The sequence below is a fragment of the Coptis chinensis genome, chromosome 7, assembly GCF_015680905.1.
Source record: "Coptis chinensis isolate HL-2020 chromosome 7, ASM1568090v1, whole genome shotgun sequence".
NCBI lineage: Eukaryota > Viridiplantae > Streptophyta > Magnoliopsida > Ranunculales > Ranunculaceae > Coptis > Coptis chinensis.
In genome coordinates this window covers 1,586,735-1,605,341 of record NC_141462.1, presented here as the reverse complement: position 1 = coordinate 1,605,341, position 18,607 = coordinate 1,586,735, and the positions used below count along the sequence as shown (strand labels likewise).

The 18,607-nt window shown below is 39.2% G+C and overlaps 2 protein-coding genes and 1 pseudogene across 4 annotated transcripts; 1 reads left to right on the top strand and 2 right to left on the bottom strand.

Annotated features, from left to right (window-relative positions):
- The first annotated feature begins 185 nt into the window (after positions 1 to 185).
- Positions 186 to 6,701, top strand: LOC147485092 (putative E3 ubiquitin-protein ligase LIN-2). 2 transcript variants are annotated; one of them, XM_086569684.1, is made up of 9 exons: positions 186 to 323; positions 416 to 2,124; positions 2,846 to 3,118; positions 3,214 to 3,241; positions 3,858 to 4,506; positions 4,807 to 4,951; positions 5,192 to 5,452; positions 5,657 to 5,966; positions 6,336 to 6,701. In XM_086569684.1, the coding sequence occupies exons 2-9, from the start codon at positions 430 to 432 to the stop codon at positions 6,452 to 6,454; spliced, it is 3,480 nt and encodes a 1,159-aa protein (XP_086425810.1). In that variant the 5' UTR covers positions 186 to 323; positions 416 to 429; the 3' UTR covers positions 6,455 to 6,701. The 2 variants fall into 2 exon arrangements, with proteins under 2 accessions (XP_086425810.1, XP_086425811.1); XM_086569685.1 differs by having other exon boundaries at positions 191 to 323; positions 401 to 2,124.
- A 1,720-nt stretch (positions 6,702 to 8,421) lies between these two features.
- On the bottom strand, positions 8,422 to 12,823 carry LOC147485091 (uncharacterized). Its single transcript, XM_086569687.1, has 9 exons — positions 12,716 to 12,823; positions 12,383 to 12,592; positions 12,016 to 12,144; positions 11,876 to 11,915; positions 11,689 to 11,771; positions 11,091 to 11,168; positions 10,839 to 10,892; positions 10,567 to 10,701; positions 8,422 to 10,475 (listed from the first exon to the last, which is right to left on the bottom strand). The coding sequence occupies exons 2-9, from the start codon at positions 12,590 to 12,592 to the stop codon at positions 8,589 to 8,591; spliced, it is 2,616 nt and encodes an 871-aa protein (XP_086425813.1). The 5' UTR covers positions 12,716 to 12,823; the 3' UTR covers positions 8,422 to 8,588.
- A 386-nt stretch (positions 12,824 to 13,209) lies between these two features.
- LOC147485090 (carbon catabolite repressor protein 4 homolog 2-like) lies at positions 13,210 to 18,473 on the bottom strand (annotated as a pseudogene). Its single transcript, XR_015200888.1, has 12 exons — positions 18,173 to 18,473; positions 16,790 to 17,557; positions 16,283 to 16,368; positions 16,120 to 16,201; positions 15,963 to 16,068; positions 15,787 to 15,873; positions 14,765 to 14,818; positions 14,581 to 14,672; positions 14,368 to 14,482; positions 14,146 to 14,293; positions 13,859 to 14,013; positions 13,210 to 13,652 (listed from the first exon to the last, which is right to left on the bottom strand). The product of XR_015200888.1 is annotated as a carbon catabolite repressor protein 4 homolog 2-like (transcript).
- Positions 18,474 to 18,607: the final 134 nt, after the last annotated feature.

Genomic DNA, 18,607 nt, shown 5'->3' with positions numbered 1-18,607 from the left:
CGTCATGGAACCTCAACTTACTAGTTGACTTCCAACAGTTGTATTTCATGCCTAAATGCTCGTTTCCAACATCTTCAAACCTTATTGTTAGCTTCAAGCATCATAGTGTCTTAGAACTTGGCTTTCGAGCACGAAAAGTCGCTTCGAAGAACACCAACCTGGTAAATTTTACTTGTCAATTCCAAAAGGAGTTCCAGGGATGGTGTAATGTACTTCTGATTTGGATTCTGTTTCAATGAGCAAGAAGCAAAGTCCTAACTGAAGCAAAATTAAAGTTCCCATTGTGCTCTCTTGATTCACAAAACTAAGCAGCTTCAAGGGAGGTGATATTCTTTATATATATATATATATTCACTGGTTCTATGTGTTGAATTTTAAGGTTTTAGCTTTTAACTTATAGTAGCTTAACTTGCAGGGGTTCGAGGAAAGATGTCATCGCCGTCATTGCAGGAGCTTCTTGTGGAGGAAGGCTTCAAAGGAAGTAAATCGAGAAAAAGCCATAGATCTTCGTTTGGATCTGAAGGAATGAGTATGCCACTTTACCTTTATAATGAGCATACTAAGTTAACCTCTTCGTCAAGTGCTAAAATCCGGACAGAGAGGAGTAGGTCTGACGTCTCGAGGCATACCACGGGAAATGAATTTACAAAAACTAAAGGAGTTAGGAGTCAACTGCCTAGGGAGAGTTTGCTTGGGAAGAATAGAATTGTGAGAGGATCAAATGGGAAGGATCCAAAGGAAATTGAAACTTATGAAGAAAGACATCCTAATGTTTTACAGGAAGTCGAGAGATTAAATGCCAGGTTGTCCGAAGATATTCCAGGTAATGAGATGGTGAACGGACGGCGCCTAAGTGATACACCAGAAACTCAGAGATTTAAAGACATATATTCTAATGAGGTGTTTGAAGGTGAGAGCAGGACTAATGGTTACTCCAGTGGTTTTGAGAAGAAGGAGAAATATAAGAACAGTTCTGAAAAACTTATGCTGGGACGCTCGAGCTTTGGCAGTAATTCTGGTAAAGGCTTGCAGAAACCTGCATCTTCTTCCAGGAAAGCTACTAAAACGTTACATAGTCGAAAGCATCCAGATATGGAAAAATCAGTTCCTGAACCTGCACTTGACGAGGCTGCTGTCAAAGCCGCCATCTCTATTTTGAGTGGTTATATCAGACGTTTTCTCAAAGATAAGGAGTTCCGAGGATCGCTTCGTCACGGTTGTTTGTCATGCCTAGTTCCAACTACACCAGAAGAAAGTGAACATGTGGACATCAAAGTCATAGTTAATCTTCAAGAGGCAATAAAGACAGTAGAAAGATTTACAGAGGAGACTGGATATGCAAAAGAATTGAAGAAAGCTTCTTTTCAGCTGAGTGTCATTACCAGTTTGAATACAAAGGAATTAAAGGATGGCTTTATGTCCGGGATTCCTAATGCGCAGCTGTCCGCTTGTGCTCATCTCTACCTTAGCGTGGTCTATAATCTACAGAAGAAGGACAAGCTATCTGCAAAGCATCTTCTGCAAGTGTTCTGTGACTCGCCCCTTCAAGCACGGACGAGATTGTTGCCAGAACTGTGGGACGTTCTCTTTCTTCCTAATCTTTCTCATTTGAAGGTATGGTATGACCAAGAGGCATCATCCATACAAGATACTTCCAGCAAGTCAAGGAAATTGAAGCTTCTTGAGAAGGTATATAATGAGATTCTGGATTCTGGTACTTACCAGTTTGCAGTGTATTACAAGGATTGGCTGACTGAAGGAGTCGAAACTCCTTCCATTCCCTCTATCCACGTCCCTTCAATGTCGGTCCTGGGATTTCCCAAGGGAAGTTCACATGGACATTCTCCAGAGCTAGCTAGTCCGGTTGGTTCTGTTTCATCTCAACCATTGATCAGTAAAAAGCTATATGACACTGTTTTTGGCCTTTCCCAAAAATTGGAAGGTGTTGATGAAGTTGAAGGTGGAGATGAGGGAGAGGACTTTGATAATTGTGCAAGCAGCTTTGATGGTACTGCTGATGAAGACAAAAGAACAGTGACATGCTCTCCTGAACAAGGGAGGTATATAGAAGAAAATTTTCATGAACAGACTACTATGAATATAGCAACTGGTGCACCCCATCAAGTAAGTCTTTCTTTATTCTTGTTGTGCTTGCTTAATGTTTAGCATAGCTACTTCCAGCTCGTGCTCCTATATCGAATTAGTAAGGAACTGCTTATAGTATTTTGTACCGTAGTCAAACAGATTGGGTTGCTGAAAGCTACATTCAAGGGGAGTTACGATGTGTAATATACACTTCACTTCAGTTTCTTCTTTATAGATTTAGTTGCTTTCATTTTCCAGTTTGAAAGAGTATTTATAGGAAGATGAACTTATAGTGTGTTTGAAAGATTTGGCAAAAGTTCACAACGATAAAACAAACAAACTTTATGGCCCATGCACCTAAAAGCTGCTATGCATACTTTAGTTGTACCAACAACCTATGCATATCCTTGTAATTAGTTATACGTGAGGAAGCCGAATTTACACTGGGATTACCTGGATTGCCAGTTTCTTTAGCATCTTTATTTTTCTATATGAACATAGCAAGTTCATCATGAAACACATCCACTCTTTTCTGCTAGGTTACTTCCTGAGCTCTATTCTCAGTTTTTTTTCTTTCTTTTTGGTGGTTAGGATCCCTGATTGTATTTTGCCTGAGTCAATATCTATGTACTCCAGTGTTGCTATTTGCAAGTGTCTTTAGACCCCATGTTTGTTATGAAATAGTTAAGTTTGTTTATATAAAGATTTGACAAGCCAATCTATCAAGTACCATATCATTAAGAACTTCAAAATCCCACAGGCAGATGAATTCTTACCAACTTCGGAGGAAGAATGTCAATTACATAAAGCTTTTCCTCTCGAAGATAATCTCAAGGGTGAAGCTCAGATTACTCCTTTGTGGTGTACAACCCTTGGAAGTACCAATATGTTACATGTTCTTCCACATAAGAAGGCGAATGAGCTTATACTGAAGAAGTTGGCTGAGTCCGTCTTTGAGCAACCGGCGGCCAACAATTGTAATCATAACTCTGCTTCCGTCCAAATCTCACATTCTATGCATGATTCATTCAAGGTACCAAAAAATGACTGTTACGTTATTCTTTCTTTCTTTCTCAAAACCAATAGCTGTCATCACTTTCTGATGGTTCTTCTTGTTTTGGAATGCAGCTAAGCAACTTAAGTCTCCATGTCAAAGGTGAGCTTAAGAACATTCCATATTCACATTTAAGAAGAGGATAACATAATTTTTTTTCCAAGAATATATGTTGATCCAGAACATCAACTCTACAGCTATTTAATTAGAGAATGATGTTCTAGGGTGATCTTTATAATGAGAGAATTATCTTCGCCCGAAAACCCCATCGACTGCTCTCCATATGGAGCCCATATTATTAATTTACTTTGCATTTATACATAAAATCGCCTTAATGTATGTTGTATTTTGATTCTGAAATGTGAAATGGTAGTATAGGATGGAATACCAGTTTTGATAATGTGAGCATTTGTGGAGCTTAATTTGGTTTAAAAGTTTGTATGGTCAGCACTTAGCAGGCAGAACTGTGCACACACACCATTTTATTCAAATATCTCATAGTAGGTTTCTGAGGATGCCAATACTATTTTTACCATGTTGACAAAATAAAAATTACTACAGTTTCGAAAAACTGCAGAACCCTTAGGCAGGTTACTGAATAATCTGAATTTTGCAACTCCCTTAAATTAGAAAAATCACTGCCAGATTATGTAATGAGATAAAATGTTGCAAGGCCAGTTGTGACCGAGTTTCTCAAGGCTAATTTTTCTCAGTGCAGGGCAGTCTGTTAGTGACGAATATCTTGAGGAAGAATCTTATTTCTCTAACATTCCGAATGACTTTATTTGCCCTTTAACTGGAGAGTTGTTTGAAGAACCAGTAACACTAGAGACTGGTCAAACATTTGAACGAACAGCCATCAAGGAGTGGTTTGATAAAGGAAAAAGAACATGTCCAATCACTGGAAAAAACTTGGAGTCCCTTGGTTTACCAATTACAAACTTTGTTTTGAAGCGCGTTATTGATCGCTGGAAATCAGAGCACTGTGGTAATCTCTTGGCTTTTGCATCTAAAATGCAAGGGACCTCATCTGAGCATGGTTTCAAATCAAAGGATCAAAGAGCTGTTTTGATTTTAGAGAAGCTTCTAGTTGGTTTCAGAACCGAGGACAGATTGACAAATGCCAAACACCTCATCTCTTTGGGAGGCTTGCAGTTTCTAATACTGAGGTTTGAACTTGGCAACTTGGAAGAGAAAAGCCGTATTCTTGTGCTTTTGTCCTGCTGTATTGAAGCAGATGGAGATTGTAGAAACTACATAGCAAAAAACATCAACAAGACATGTCTTCTTGAGCTCCTTCACAATAAGCAAGTTAAGTCAAGGGGAAATGCTGTGATGCTGCTAATGGAACTGATTTGCCTATGCAGGTATGTGATTTTGCCAAAAGTATTTGGGAATAAGCAACTATAGAAGATGATCGCATTTTTAGGAAAGACCCGTCCAAGATCATCAAATTTGAAGATATAGCCTCACCCTTTTATAGCCTTTGTGCTAGTTCTTTTTAGACGCTGTGGGCATTTAGGGAGCTCAGTGTAAACTGAGTATTGGCTTAAAATAAACAAGATGTGCATGCTTTTTCATGAGCTCAAACTGCTTGCTGAACTACATTGTTGACATGAATTGATCCTTACTCACGTTTACCATGTTACCTTATTTGGTAATTACAGGAGAACAGAGATCACATCATTCTTAAGTAGCATGCAAAAAGACGAGATAATGAACACAATGCATGTTTTACTTGTGTATCTCCAGAGCTCCCCACCTGATCAAAGACCCTTGGTTGCTGTTCTTCTGCTACATTTTGATCTTTTGGTATGCTTCTTACGCCTTTAGTCCATATACCATTTGGTGCTATTTGAATACCGTTGTTGTCTAACTAGACCAATGTTAACATTCAATGACTTACATAGTTAAACTACCCATTGATAAAATAATTAAATAAGAATAGAGATTCCTCGCCTTAACTCGTTTTAAGTTTATCAATTTTATGTTGTTAGTTGAAATTGTGTATTTGAATAACTGTAATGGTATTTCCAAAATTTTCTGGTGCAGGTAGAACAACGGAAATATAGTATATATAGGGAGGAGGCTGTTGATAGCATTGCAGTGGCTCTAGAATGCAGTTTGACTGATGAGAAAGTTCGAGTGCTATGTTGCAGAGCTCTTCTCATCTTGGGTGGGCACATTTCTTTCTCTGGGGAGTTAGTAACGGAGAATTGGCTCTTAAGGCATGCTGGATTTTATGATGGCTGCAACATCAACTACGTTGAAAAAGTTGAAGAAAACTTTCAAATTGATGAAACAATTTTGTTGGTGTGTTAAATCTTATTTCTTCTACTCTACATTGCAGAAACACACGTATTAGGGACACATTGTAAATGTTGATGATTTTTCTAGAGTTTGCAGATCACTTCACATTAGGAAGTACTGTTCCAAGGTTTCATATGTGCATGTTCAACCTTTTCATGTTGAGCCACCAGATTTTGTAATTTCTTGAATTTTGCTCACCATTTTCAGACTGAAGAAGAAATGGCAATAGAAGATTGGTGGAAAAAGTTGGCAGCATCATTACTTGGTAATGGGAGGAAGTCGTTTTTGGAGATCATTTCCAAATGTTTAGGGTGTGAAGACTCGAGTTTGGTGAGAACTTGCCTGGTCACTGTTGCATGGATGAGTCGAGCACTTACCAAAATGTCTGACGCAGAATTCCAGCTCTCTGCATTTACAGCTCTGATCCCTCGGCTGAAAGAAATCTTGGAAAATGGGGACCAAGTTGAGCACAGGGTTCTCGCCTCCTTGGCTCTGCTCAATTTCAGCAGGATTTCAGGTTAGTTTGCTTTTTTCTTAAAGGCGCGTCTCATGTCTGTCAATGCACGCCAGCTTCAGTTTTCAAATCAGGGCCTCGAATCAGGGTTTTGCAAAGAGTATCTCCTTGAAGCAGGGTTCTACTCGTACACACATTATGTCCCCTAATGAATGAAATCTCAACATTCTTTTCTAATTGTTGGTTAAGATATGGCTGCTAAAAAATGAGAAATATGTCAGTTATGGAAGCAAAGGGAAAGAAAATTAATAAGTCAGAACCCAGAAGACAACTATATCTCCTTAACTTTCCTTTGTTCCACTTTTTTATGTTGCCCGAGTGTGTTACTTTAGTCTTGTCAACAAAGTTACCAGTTTTCCTTTCTTTTTGCAGAGTGCAGGGTCTTAATGAGGACAATAGGGGAAGAGATTATGGTTCCATTACAAAGCCTTGCAGTGGTAACTTGGACAGCAAAACAGCTATATACTGTTATATCGGGGGAGCATGTGTAGAATATATGGGCACTTGCATTTATATTTGGTTCCATCACAAAGCCTTGCAGTGGTAACTTGTTTTTTTATTTTGTTGTCTACTTTTAAGTGGAATTGGAGGTTAAGGTGATTGAGAGCTGCATTTGTGAGGAAGCAAGAATGGTATCTGTTTAAAACATGTTCATACACGGGTAATTGTGGTGTAGATGGAGTGAAACAAATGTAATAACATTTTATGGGTTTGAGTCTTAAATGTATTTATTTAGTCTCTCTTGTTTTTTTATTTTTTCGGTTCAAATGTAACAACCAACTCATGTGAGATGGATCACTAGAGCAGTGATTGTTTTGTAGTCCAAGAGCCAACGAAAACAACTCCCTACTTGCCAAGATTGAATCACATCAAGTCAATTTGAACGTCCACAAGTTGTTCTGATTGTTATATGTTGTATATATAATACAATGTTCGACCATATAATTGCAACGGTAACTCATCAATAACCCTTACAGAAATGACAGTCCATGGTCTAAAACTCTACTGTAATTCAGTGTCTATTTTCATTTCACACACAAGTCACGAGTTCACACTCAATAAACGCAGACATTTTAGCATCTGCATCTTGGTAAGTAAAGAGATGACCACTCTCTCTTCCTTGCTCCCAACCAACCAATTCATCATCTCTAATAAATTCCACACTTCAAATCCCAAACTGACTTTAATTACCCCCATCTCCACTCTAAAGTTTCGCTATGCCAACATTTCTAATTTCAGGTACATATATTTCTTTGCTTTCTAGGCTATTATTATTATTATTATTATGTTGATTACTGTTGGTTTCCTTGTCCAGGTCTGGGGATGTTGGCCACTTAGTAAACTCTAAGGAAATCCCACATATTGTTTTTGCAAGTCCTAATAATAAAGAAGGGGATATCATCCAAGGGAAATCCGAGGGGAGTGAAAGTGATACTACTCGAGGCCCTCCATTATTGACCATCTTGGCTGGTGTTATAGTGTTGTTCTTGGTAATCTGGATTATAGGATCCATAGTTACTTGGTTAGTTGGTCTTGTAGTTAATGTACCTACACTAAAATAGAGATTTTCAGTGTTGTTGAACTCACTTTCATGTAAACAATTTTGAATAATGCGCGCAGTTCTTCTCTTTTAACAAAAATCTGTCTGCTAGAATAGATTCAGCTCTAAATGTTACATATTTCACCAAGAACTGTTTTTTTCCTTGCCAAGCATATTCATGATTCTGACTTCTGAGTAATGGACTTGGCTGTCTTAATGTTAAGTTAAATGCATGGCTGTTTTCCTCGCCATAGCAAAAAATTAGTCGAGGACGTCTCCAAACCTTAATAGGAGATATACTTGACTTTCCCAGCTAGCACTTTAGTGACAGAAAGAATGGTAGTAAGCTACATAACAGAACAAATCACACATTGTCTTTTCGGACCAAAAGCATACTTCATTCCTGTGAAGTATGAAATTTGAATTACACAATTACTGTGTCGAATATCTTTGTACAAACTTGAAATTTGCTATCATGTCAAATGTGACGAGAAGAACGCTAATTCAACTTCAAAAAGACAAAAGAATATCCAGTGATTGGATGCAATCCAGTATGCTGTGGAACTTGCTATCCTCTATGGAATGCAGAGGTATGGTTTGAATCAGATTCTTTGGTTGTTGTTCAGACCATTAAAGGAGAGTACACTCAGCATTGGATGGCTAGGAATCGTATCCTGAAGACTCTCACGACTCTTTTCGTTTTAGGATCTGTCAGCTCCTCCGCTGTCTCTTCAGAACTTGGCTCCTCCTCCACTGCTTTATTTTCAGACTCATCCTTAGTAGTATATGACGAGTCCACACATGACTACATGAGTATGAACAATCACTATTCATATGAACACTCACTGTTCATACCTATTTCCCTGTTTACACCTCAACATAATGTATGGTTAGTAGGAACTAGGTGTGTTGCCTACGTTGGAAACAAATAAGAAAGCTTCAGATAATGTTGCCTACATAACATCCCCAGTAATAAAACAAAGCTGAAGAAATCCCAGTTACATCAACCACCTCCACATTTATTCTCCCATTTCTTTCGATTGGTACATTATCATCAAACCAACTGGACTAATAAACCTTTTCAACTATCTCACACCAACTGATGCCATAAGATCAACGTACTCAGGATCATCCTCCTGTTTCCTGACTTTGGCATGGTTTTCTGGCTGTTGAGGAGCAGAAGATGCCGAAGTGGGGGCGAATGGATCATATACTTGGTTTCCACGAGGAGACAGAGCTGGCTTACCAGATGAGAAAGCGAGGTTGTGTTGGTTTGGCACCAAGAAACTACCTGATCGTATTACTGAATTTGATTGATTCGGCTGTAATTGCAATGAATTCATCATTTGGGGAGGAAATGGTGCAGGAAAATTGGGTATTTGCGGTGTTTGTGTAAGGCTTCGTGGTCCCATATGCAGGCCTGAAGCTGTTGGTGAAACGGGGTTCAAAAACCTTGGTGGATGTGTGGGAGATGGTGTGGGAGATGGAACTTGAAATTGAGATTGAAGCGCCTGATTCCTCGGCCGAGTACCTGGAAATCCTTGCATGACAAGCTGTTGTTCTGAATTCTGCAGAGCTGGCTGATAAGATGGTCCCGAAGGAGGCTGCACTGTTCTATTTAGTTGCATTGATGAACCTTTTAACAGTTGATCACTTGGCCTCAGAACTGTCTGAGAAACTGCTACAGGTGACCCAAGAGGCTGAAAAGTGAAATCACCAGAGCTCGGTCGTTGGGGTCTTGGTGCTGTAGCTGGAATACTTTGGGGACTACTCATTGGTGGCTTTAAGGATGTGAAACTAGGTAGGCTTCCAGAGATGGAATTCGCGTTTACCGATTGTTGTGAAGGAACTAGAGCAGACCCCACTATTGATTGGTAAGGTGTTGGCCCTAATGGCCCAACTGTTTGCTTAGGTGCCAAAGGAGAAGACTGGTTCATAGCCGAGGGTGGCATCATTGAAAAAGGTGCTTGTAAAGGTCCTAAGGTGGGTGGAGGCACACTTGAAGGTACAGATGCTGGGATAGAGGCAACTGGTGCATTGGCTGTAGGAGTTGATGCAGACCTTTGATGTATTACAAAAGAAAATTTTGGGCCAGTAATAGTATGATTAACTGGTGTATTCGGTAGCTGGGCAGTGGAAGGTCGAGAAGGAAAGCTAGCAGGAGCCACCATATTACCAGAAGGTCCTCTGGATATATTTCCCGTCGCATTCGATGAAGCTGTCACTGATGCCATTAGAGGTTGTGAAACTAACGGAAGTCTTTGAAACAGATCAACTGGTTGTGCTGGAGTAGGTACAGCTGAACCAGACCATGCAGAAGATGCTAATGGTCTATAAGGTGGCTGCCCAGATGGAGCAGTCAACAATGGTTGTGACAGCGAGAGGAACCCAGGGCCTGGTCCAGTAGTCCTTGGTTGATGTGGCAAAGCAGGATTAGATTGTGGAGGTAGGGAAGGATATGCCAAATGGGCCTGAGAACCTGAAATAGGCTGCACTCTCACCGGGGGAGCTTGACTATGGGGAGGTGCTTCGTGGAAGTAAGGCCACTGAAAACCTTGCAGTGGTGACTGTGGTCCAGGAGAAACAAGGGAAGGATTTTTCAATGTGAAACCAGAAGCAGCTGCAGAGGGAGGCTGTCCAATGGAAAACTGTGGCATTTTTGAGGAATTTAGAGGGGATGAAGGAAATTGCATGGTGTTGTTGAGTACGGAAGAAGAAGAATTTAGTGGGGTGTGAAAGTTATTAGGCGGACCCATTGGACCAGAAGGAAACCAGGGACCAGGGTATGATTGTAACTGAACTTGTGGAAAAAGACCAGGCTGCATGGATCCCACCATTGACTGCATCAACCCCTGGTTAACCATAGTACTAGGCATCACATAACTGGAGGTGGTATTCTGACTCTGTTCAAGCACATTTGTACCGTCCCGAGAAACTGAAGATGGAGTTGTGGAAGCCATCCCTGAACTCCCCTAGAGAAAACAATGTATATATCATGAGATAAGCTATAGAACGAGGTTGTGTGTAAAGGAATATAGTTGCTATCTAGCATAGTGAACTCACAGATACTGGGGTGACTAGCAGCTCAATAAGGGCAACTGCAGCATCAACCTTCTCAAATGTATCAGCTGATACATGGACATAGAGCTCTTCATAACAACCTTGATCATCATTTCTATCTGACAAAGTAATCTCAACCTGGACATCAATAGATTACTCATTAAAGCGTCACCACTACACTAAAACTTAATCCAAGATAAACAATTCTAAACTACCAGATTACTTTGATGAAAAAACATTTAACTCTGTCTTAAACAACAAATTAGCTTTACTACCTTCTCTGTTGAACCTGCTTTAGTGCCTTGGATTCGTACTTTAGCTCCAGTTTCCTAAGCCATGAGAAATGAAAGGAATCGGGATAAAGAGAAAATATTCTACACTAAACCCTTCATGCGACCAGTCTCAGTTACTTTAAGGAGATAAAGCAACGATAGCAGAACACTTACAATATATCAAACAGATTCAAACAATCATTGAGAATAAAATAAATACAAAAACAAATAACATATGACTCTCAGCCAGCTTACCACTTCAAGACGTTTTTGAGTATTGCTTTCAGGCCCCAATATTAGACGAACAAAGTTCAATCCAGGATAAAGCTTAACCTGCAGAAGAGACGAGGATAAAAATTTCGTAGGAAGCATAATTGATTTGACATGTTTCCCACAACAATTAAATCTTGATTTTTAATAATAAAAAATCATACACTGAACGAGAGGGGAAAAAAAAGCAAGTAGTGAACTAAACTGGCAACTTGCTTTTCGTCTGATAAGCTTTAATGTTACAATCACAGAGCATAATCGCTTCTATACACTACTCGATTTAAACACATAGACAATTTAATGCTAAGCTTCTACTTATCTTCATAATATTTTTCGTTTAACTTCTATGATTGACATAGAGGTTACAAGTATAAAGGGTACCTCGAAACCACTTCAAGTAAATCACTAGTTTTGCACTTGTACTAAAGCAGTAGACATTAATAACCCTCCGATAAGATATATGATATAACAAAACACTGACAGTATCATAGTAAATACAGAAAAACTGTTTACAATTTCACATTATAAGAAAAACAGTAAGCTCTGATGTGGAAAGAAGAGAAGACAATGCCAACAGACTTACAGGAACAGGAACTTTGGCCTCTCTCACCAGCGGTTTGTAATCAGGTGGAACCTTATAACTTGGATTTAACTTCAATATCTCACCTGGACACCCAAATATAATTTGACCAAAGTGTGCACATCACCAAAAATAATTTAGACATAAAACAGAAGAAAAAATATCAAGAAAGAGTGCTAAACAAATTTACCAATAGCTTCCCCTTTTTCCGACTCCAAGATCTCCAACTTCTGTGAATGCCAAATTTGCGTAAATGATCAAGCTTGATAAACATTGAGATTCAATAAAAAGGAGTGACCGAAATTAATCAACCCTCATCCGCAATACTACCTGATCATCAACCCGGTGCTTAGAAGACTCGTCATCTGGAACATGGTTTGGTGAGTGTGAGTTAAGATCGCTTTCTCCCTTTTCCAGTATACCCAACTTCAACTGTTTTGTGATTTGCTCCACTCGAGTCTGCTCAAAATATGTTCCAGCACACAGGCAGTAATATCACTTAATGCCACCTGGAATGGGAACCTTCCATGTGAGAATTCACAAGGAAGATACCACATTTTAGCACCCAACCTGGTCGAGAAAATATTCACTTGCCACAAGTCCGCAAGTGAAATTTCTCCTCATTGAAAGGGGCTAAAAATGTTTGATACCCATTTCTTAAAACTTATGTCATCAGTGTAGTGTACTGGCAATATACCTGATAAGCTAATGCTCTTCCTTTTCGAACAGAATCATCTTCTGTTAGATGATTTCCCCATTTTGTTTTCCTTTGGATCTTTTTACTACTTTCTTCTTTTACTGCATCAGTTTCCACTTTTCCAGGAACCAGGGATCCTGATAGTTTATTCTTTGGTATGACAAATCCAGACTTGACTCCAAACTTGGACACCTTGGAATTTACATTCATCTGAGACCATCAAATGACAGATATTTTTCATTCTATTATTCCATTAAATTCACATCTCAGAAACCATAGACACTCTTATTGACAATGAATAAAAGATTAAAATCGAGAGAGAGGAAAACTTACTGATTCGTATGCTGCAAATTTATTATTATATGTTGGAATGAATGAAGGGAAGAGGGAGATTCGAGTGCGCTCCAAATTTTCTCGAATATAAATGAACGAATGAATGAAGCCGTTCTCCTCTTTAATTTAATAATAAACCACTTCAGGCCCATACTTCGGGCCTTATGGCCCATCACCGGCCCAAATATTGAGGGTTTGGGCCTTATGGGCTATCATCGGCCCAAGTATTGAGTTCTTTTGTTCGACATATACGGTGCACCTCTATGATTACATTGTCGACTTTGAGTTCCTCTCGTATCACTTTTCTTTTTTGTCAAGTTTAGAGTCATTATCAATGATACTGTACAATAATAATACAAGGTAGCACAAACCAATTACAACTACCAACCATCACATTTTTTTGCAAGTGGCTAACGAGCTTGCGAGTTGCATGAAGTGATTTTCAAATGTCTGATTCACATGCACATCTGAATTTTGAGGCTTCAAAGAAAGTATTTCTAAATAACTGATCATATAGAACATTAACTCATTCAAAGATGAAGAGTATTGAACAAGTCTACTTCAATATTTCGTTTTTGGTGCCAGCTAAACTATTCAAAACAGCTCGACACCAGTATCACCATGTAAGGCTTGGTCGAGGTGGTATAAGAATTGACCTGTTGGCTATTCTAGTTTTAAATCTATACCTACTAACAGATGAACAGATTCACCGTTAAGAAACAAATAAAAAAAATGTAGGAGGAAAAGAAAATGGAGAAAACTTATTAGTGGATTCCCCACTTCAAGAAGCAAGTAACATAATACAACAGATCAGGATCGATCACAATAAAGAAACCTCTGGGGAAGAACCAGGACTTCGAATCTGCCCCCTCCACTTCATAAACTACCTAAATGAATCTAAGTACATTGGTTTCGTCGGGTACACACATTTGAACGCCTGCATACAACAAAAAATGGTCATTAGAAAAACATTTTCTCCTTTAGTTTGGGCCGAGGGTGAGGGGGTATAAAAAGAAGGGTTAACAAGTAGTAAATATGACAAGAGTGGGAGGGGGGGTAACCCTCAAGGGGGTCAAAATGATCCCTATCAATAGGAAAAATGAAACTTAGAATGGAGGGGAAAAAAAGAAATCAGCAGCTTACCCAGTACCATTAACGCCTCGTTTTAGGCATGCAACGGAATTCAGCTAACAAAGCTATATGATCAGAGGACCACTCTGGAGAAGGCAGTGCGGTATCTTTTCGCAAGTTCTCTTCATCCAAGAGCTCCAATAAGGATTCCACCGTCAAAGAGTCCGCTGAAGTCACAAAACAATATGTTAGGATTCTTTTACATAAGAAGCCATTTTTCCATCAGTTACATCTGATTCTGAAAATTCAAGCTGATGAAAATGCTAAGAAACAGAACCAAAGAAATGACAAAGCATTACCTGTGTAAAATATGTAATCATTGGTGCCAATAAAATCTCTAGTGCAATTTGTAAATAAAGGTTCATTTGTAGTTGTGTCCATTCTCCTTCTCTGTTGCTCCAAACCAATGCCAATACCCATTCTAGCAAACAACGAGTATGCGCTGACCTGTTTTAAAAATATAGTCATAACTCCGAACAGTAAAATTTGGTAACCAGACTATAACTTAAAAATGAGTGTACCAGCGGAAGCTGATGAGTTATTTTGCTGGCAGGGCGCACTATTTGGAGAGGGTCTACTGTTAAATCTGGATGCGACTGATCAACCTTACCCATTGCAAGAAGTGCATGCGGAGCACTGCAATGAAGTCCAAAATTGTTCATAAGATGTTTTACTGCATATTACTTTAAATTACATGTTTACATCAGAAACAGTTGTATTACGACTGTTCACACCTTCCAGGAACAGAACTAAAATCCCCACAAACCAGCATCGGGATGTCAGCACTGGCAGCTATTTTCTCCAAACCTTTCAAGAGAGTATGCACCTAATAAGATAAGATTTTCAAAATTAACAAACATATTGATAAGATCCAAGAGTAATATCAACTCAACACAAGTAAAATGCTAGAATGAGAACCTGCCAGAGCTTAACATCCTTAAGATCCTGGTGAACGTTTACATGTGTGTTTGCCTGTACTCCGAGCAAGAGGATAAAAGTAAACATCACGCAACATATAACATTTTGCAGATATCTGGCCAATATAATGATTACTACAAAACTATTTAGAACTACTCCTACTCGAGACTCTGCCCAACAATTAAAGAGGACCATCTACTAATCTACATATAGGGTGACAAATTTGTAGAGATTTGGAGCACATTCAATGACTGTATAAAAGAGATCCATAGAAAAATGGAATCAAGCAGATCACTCCATTAACAAGCCTGTTCCCAAAACGACTGGGTGCAAAGTGCAAACAGTAACTCATCAATTTTTAGTCAATATCCAGCCAGAGCTAGGGGATTATTAGATCTCTACATGTCTAGAAAAGAATGAATTCATATATAGAATTGCTCACATAACGATGTTTTGGCAATGACTCTCATCGTCACTTACTCCTCTAGGTGCACAGACCAGATAATCTCTCCATATTAATCTGTTGTTCTCCTACTGAGATATTTGACGAAAGTGCACCAATCAAGACGCACTTTAATCACTCTACCATTAACAAAAGATGCTAAAAGGTACTGAACAGGGCAAAACTCGTGTCAGGACACATGAAGGCTCAAAACAGAGCAAAGCTTGTTTTAGGAGACGTCAAAGACAAGTTTAACCCTTTAAAGAAATTTTTTCCTCAGGTACCACCATGAAGAAGAACTACAAAGATGGATACAATCTGCAAAGTGAATTATTACAAACTCGAAATGCGGTGTAACATGTGAACCATGCTTGGGGGTAAAGCACAAGCTATTCCTTAGAAAAATGGGGGCGGCGAGAGTGAGATGAAAGGTCTCCCTTGACAGATCCCAAGTTCCATTATGTATGCGGGGGAAAAAACACAATTCCTACCAAATCAAAGAGTATAAAGCTGGACTAAGTAGCATGTTAAACCAGAAAAAGGAAGAATAAAAAGTTAAGTTCCTAAGTTATATACTAACCACACAGAGAAGTTGTCTTTTTCCAGGGGTGTCCGCCCCGTGGTTACTGAACTTTGCTTCTAAAACTGCTATTAGAGCGACGTTATCCTGCAAATTAATGGAATATTCACAAGAATTAATAGGTTACAGACACCAAGGAAAGTACGCAGAAAGAACACTTGGTGCATTTAGGACACCTTCAGTAGCCGATTCAAAGCAGTTTTCTTCTGATGAGTTGGAACCACTGCCTCTGTTAAGGATTGTGCAGCTTTATTAAATTCAACCTGCAGGAAAGAGGAACCTCTTAAACATATGAGAAAATCTACCCCAGACACAGAAAGGAAAAGTTTATACCTCATATTTTTGACATGGGAAAATCTGTCTCTGGGAAAAATGTTGCACAACCATCAACTGCAAAGATAGTTCCGCTATATACCTGCACACCTTAACAAAAACATCAATATAACACATCCAACAGTTTGAGATCACGCCATGACAAAGCCAATTTAAAACCAACCTCCGTTGTCTTTTTCTTGTAAAGAGCTTGATAGCCATGCTTCTCCAGTTCAGGTGCAAAAATTCCTCAAAATGGTCGCTCTGAACCTGAAAACATTTTATGATGCTTAGTTTGAGTCATATCTTACAAGATCACATCCTCAAAACTTCAAGACCATATCTAATATAAAAATATACAACAGACCAATATACTTCGTGATACAGGCAAGACAGGGTAAGATTAGACATTATCATACTTTGATGACTTCTGGTTAGCTTCTCTGTTCAGAAAAAAGATAGACATTCGCAAACATAACACTTCCTAATGGAACAATTTCAACAAACTAGCGCAAGCAAATTCACTACTCCTGTCAGTTTGACTAGCCGCTGACTGTCATAAATAAGATGTAACATGACTGGAATAAGAAATTGCAAGTGTTGTCAACAATTAAAACAAGATATTGACTTGCAGACCCACCAAACACGAATCAAATGATTTTTCATAATGGACAATAAAACGTGAGAGTACCTCTTGAAGGCAAAGGATGTCTGCACGATATCCAACAATCTCTCGCAATAATAAGTTTTATTCAAGGTAGGCCCAAGAAAGGGCCCAAGAAGGGCAATAACTGTACAAATCATTTGAAGCATACACATCTGACAGAATATTGTATGAGAGCACAGTAAAGGTTCCTGAAGATGCAGTACGACCGTCCAAATCTAAATTGCCCATCACATCAACACCATTCACTGGAACCAAAGCCTTTGGGCTAGGGGTTGGGGTGGAATTACACGGGAAGTCAATATTGTGTTAGCATGACCAACAGGCAATTTCTTTTCTGCATCAAATGACACACACTCAAACTTGAGAACATGCCCAATATCATCAGCTGTTGGTGTATAGGTCTTCAATCGTCCGACCTCAAACCAGGTTTCACCACCACTCCTTTCGGTAACAGCTGCTGGATATGAAGGAGTAGATCCATTACTTAAACTAGTATTGTGCCCTATACTTGGAGTAGAACCGGACAGGCTCGCATTGCTAGCTCCAGATCCAGAAGTATTAAAGCGTCCAAAAAGCTCTTCCTCTTCAGTGCCATTTTCATTTACAGCAATAGCTGCCCTTTCATGTAAGGTACGATGATGCTGCCACGCATCTGAAAAGCACCTAGGAGAGCAATGGTAACTTTTCGCAACAGGTATCTTTCCTTTGACACAACCAAGGCACTGCAAGGTTGCTTGTTCAGAAGGATGCACACTGCAAATTGCAACTTTTCGGTCACTTTGGATGCGATACCTGCAAAAGAAAACATACATCTAACTACATCACATGAATGACTTTTGCAATCTCAATAACAACATAGCATGACTATGCATTGCTTGAAACATTGTTAGAGAGAATTCAAGTGAATGGATCAAGGACACTTCCCATTTCCATCATCACAAACAGTTGTCTTTACTAACACGTCCAATAAACAGTCACTACTTATTCTTTCCCTTAGTTATGAACAGCAAGTACAAAACTAAATTAAGCTCTCTGTCAAGGCTATAGGCCACTCTTCTGTGTTGCATGGGTACGGGACGGAGTGTCTGGTTTGGACACGGGTACGACGATTTGGACAAGGCGAGATCTGAGAATTAGGGTCTGTTTTGCTTGTGTCCGGGTGTCCGTGTCCGTACCAGTGTCCACAGGACACGGGTACGAGATACAGAGGAAATTAGGGCGTACCCATGCAACAGAGCCACTCTACCATATAAAATGTGATTATTATTCTAAGTATAGATGCCTCTAAACAACAGCCCAAACAATATTACCTACTAACATACACAAGCCAATAACATCATATGGAAAAGAAAATTAGTGCATCCTCCTATTAGTCTCTTACACTTCCATATAGGGTGGGAAACTTACCACCTATACCTCAAGCAAAAACCATCAACAGGGGAAGATTCAGGAACATCATCAGTAGTAATAGAAGTATCAGGGCGTTGTAAAAGTACATAAGGAGTTAGCTCACATCCTACAATTGGAATGTCGGACGGAAGATGTACTCTAAGCACACTTAGCATTCTTCTTCTTCTTCTTCTTCTTCTTCTTCTTCTTCTTCTTCTTCACTTGTTAAACTCAGACAGAAGTCAGGCAGATCCGCCATCACTCATAAACCATTAAAACTTGCCAGCCTTTAAATCACTCTCAACTAAACCCTTTAAAATTCAATAAATATAACCATATTAATCCTTAAACCCCACAAAAAATCACTCTTTCTGCATCTGAGAATGAAAAGATTAGATTTTTATTTTTTTGAGTTTGTCAAGAATAGATGGTTGAATCGAATTGAAGATTGAG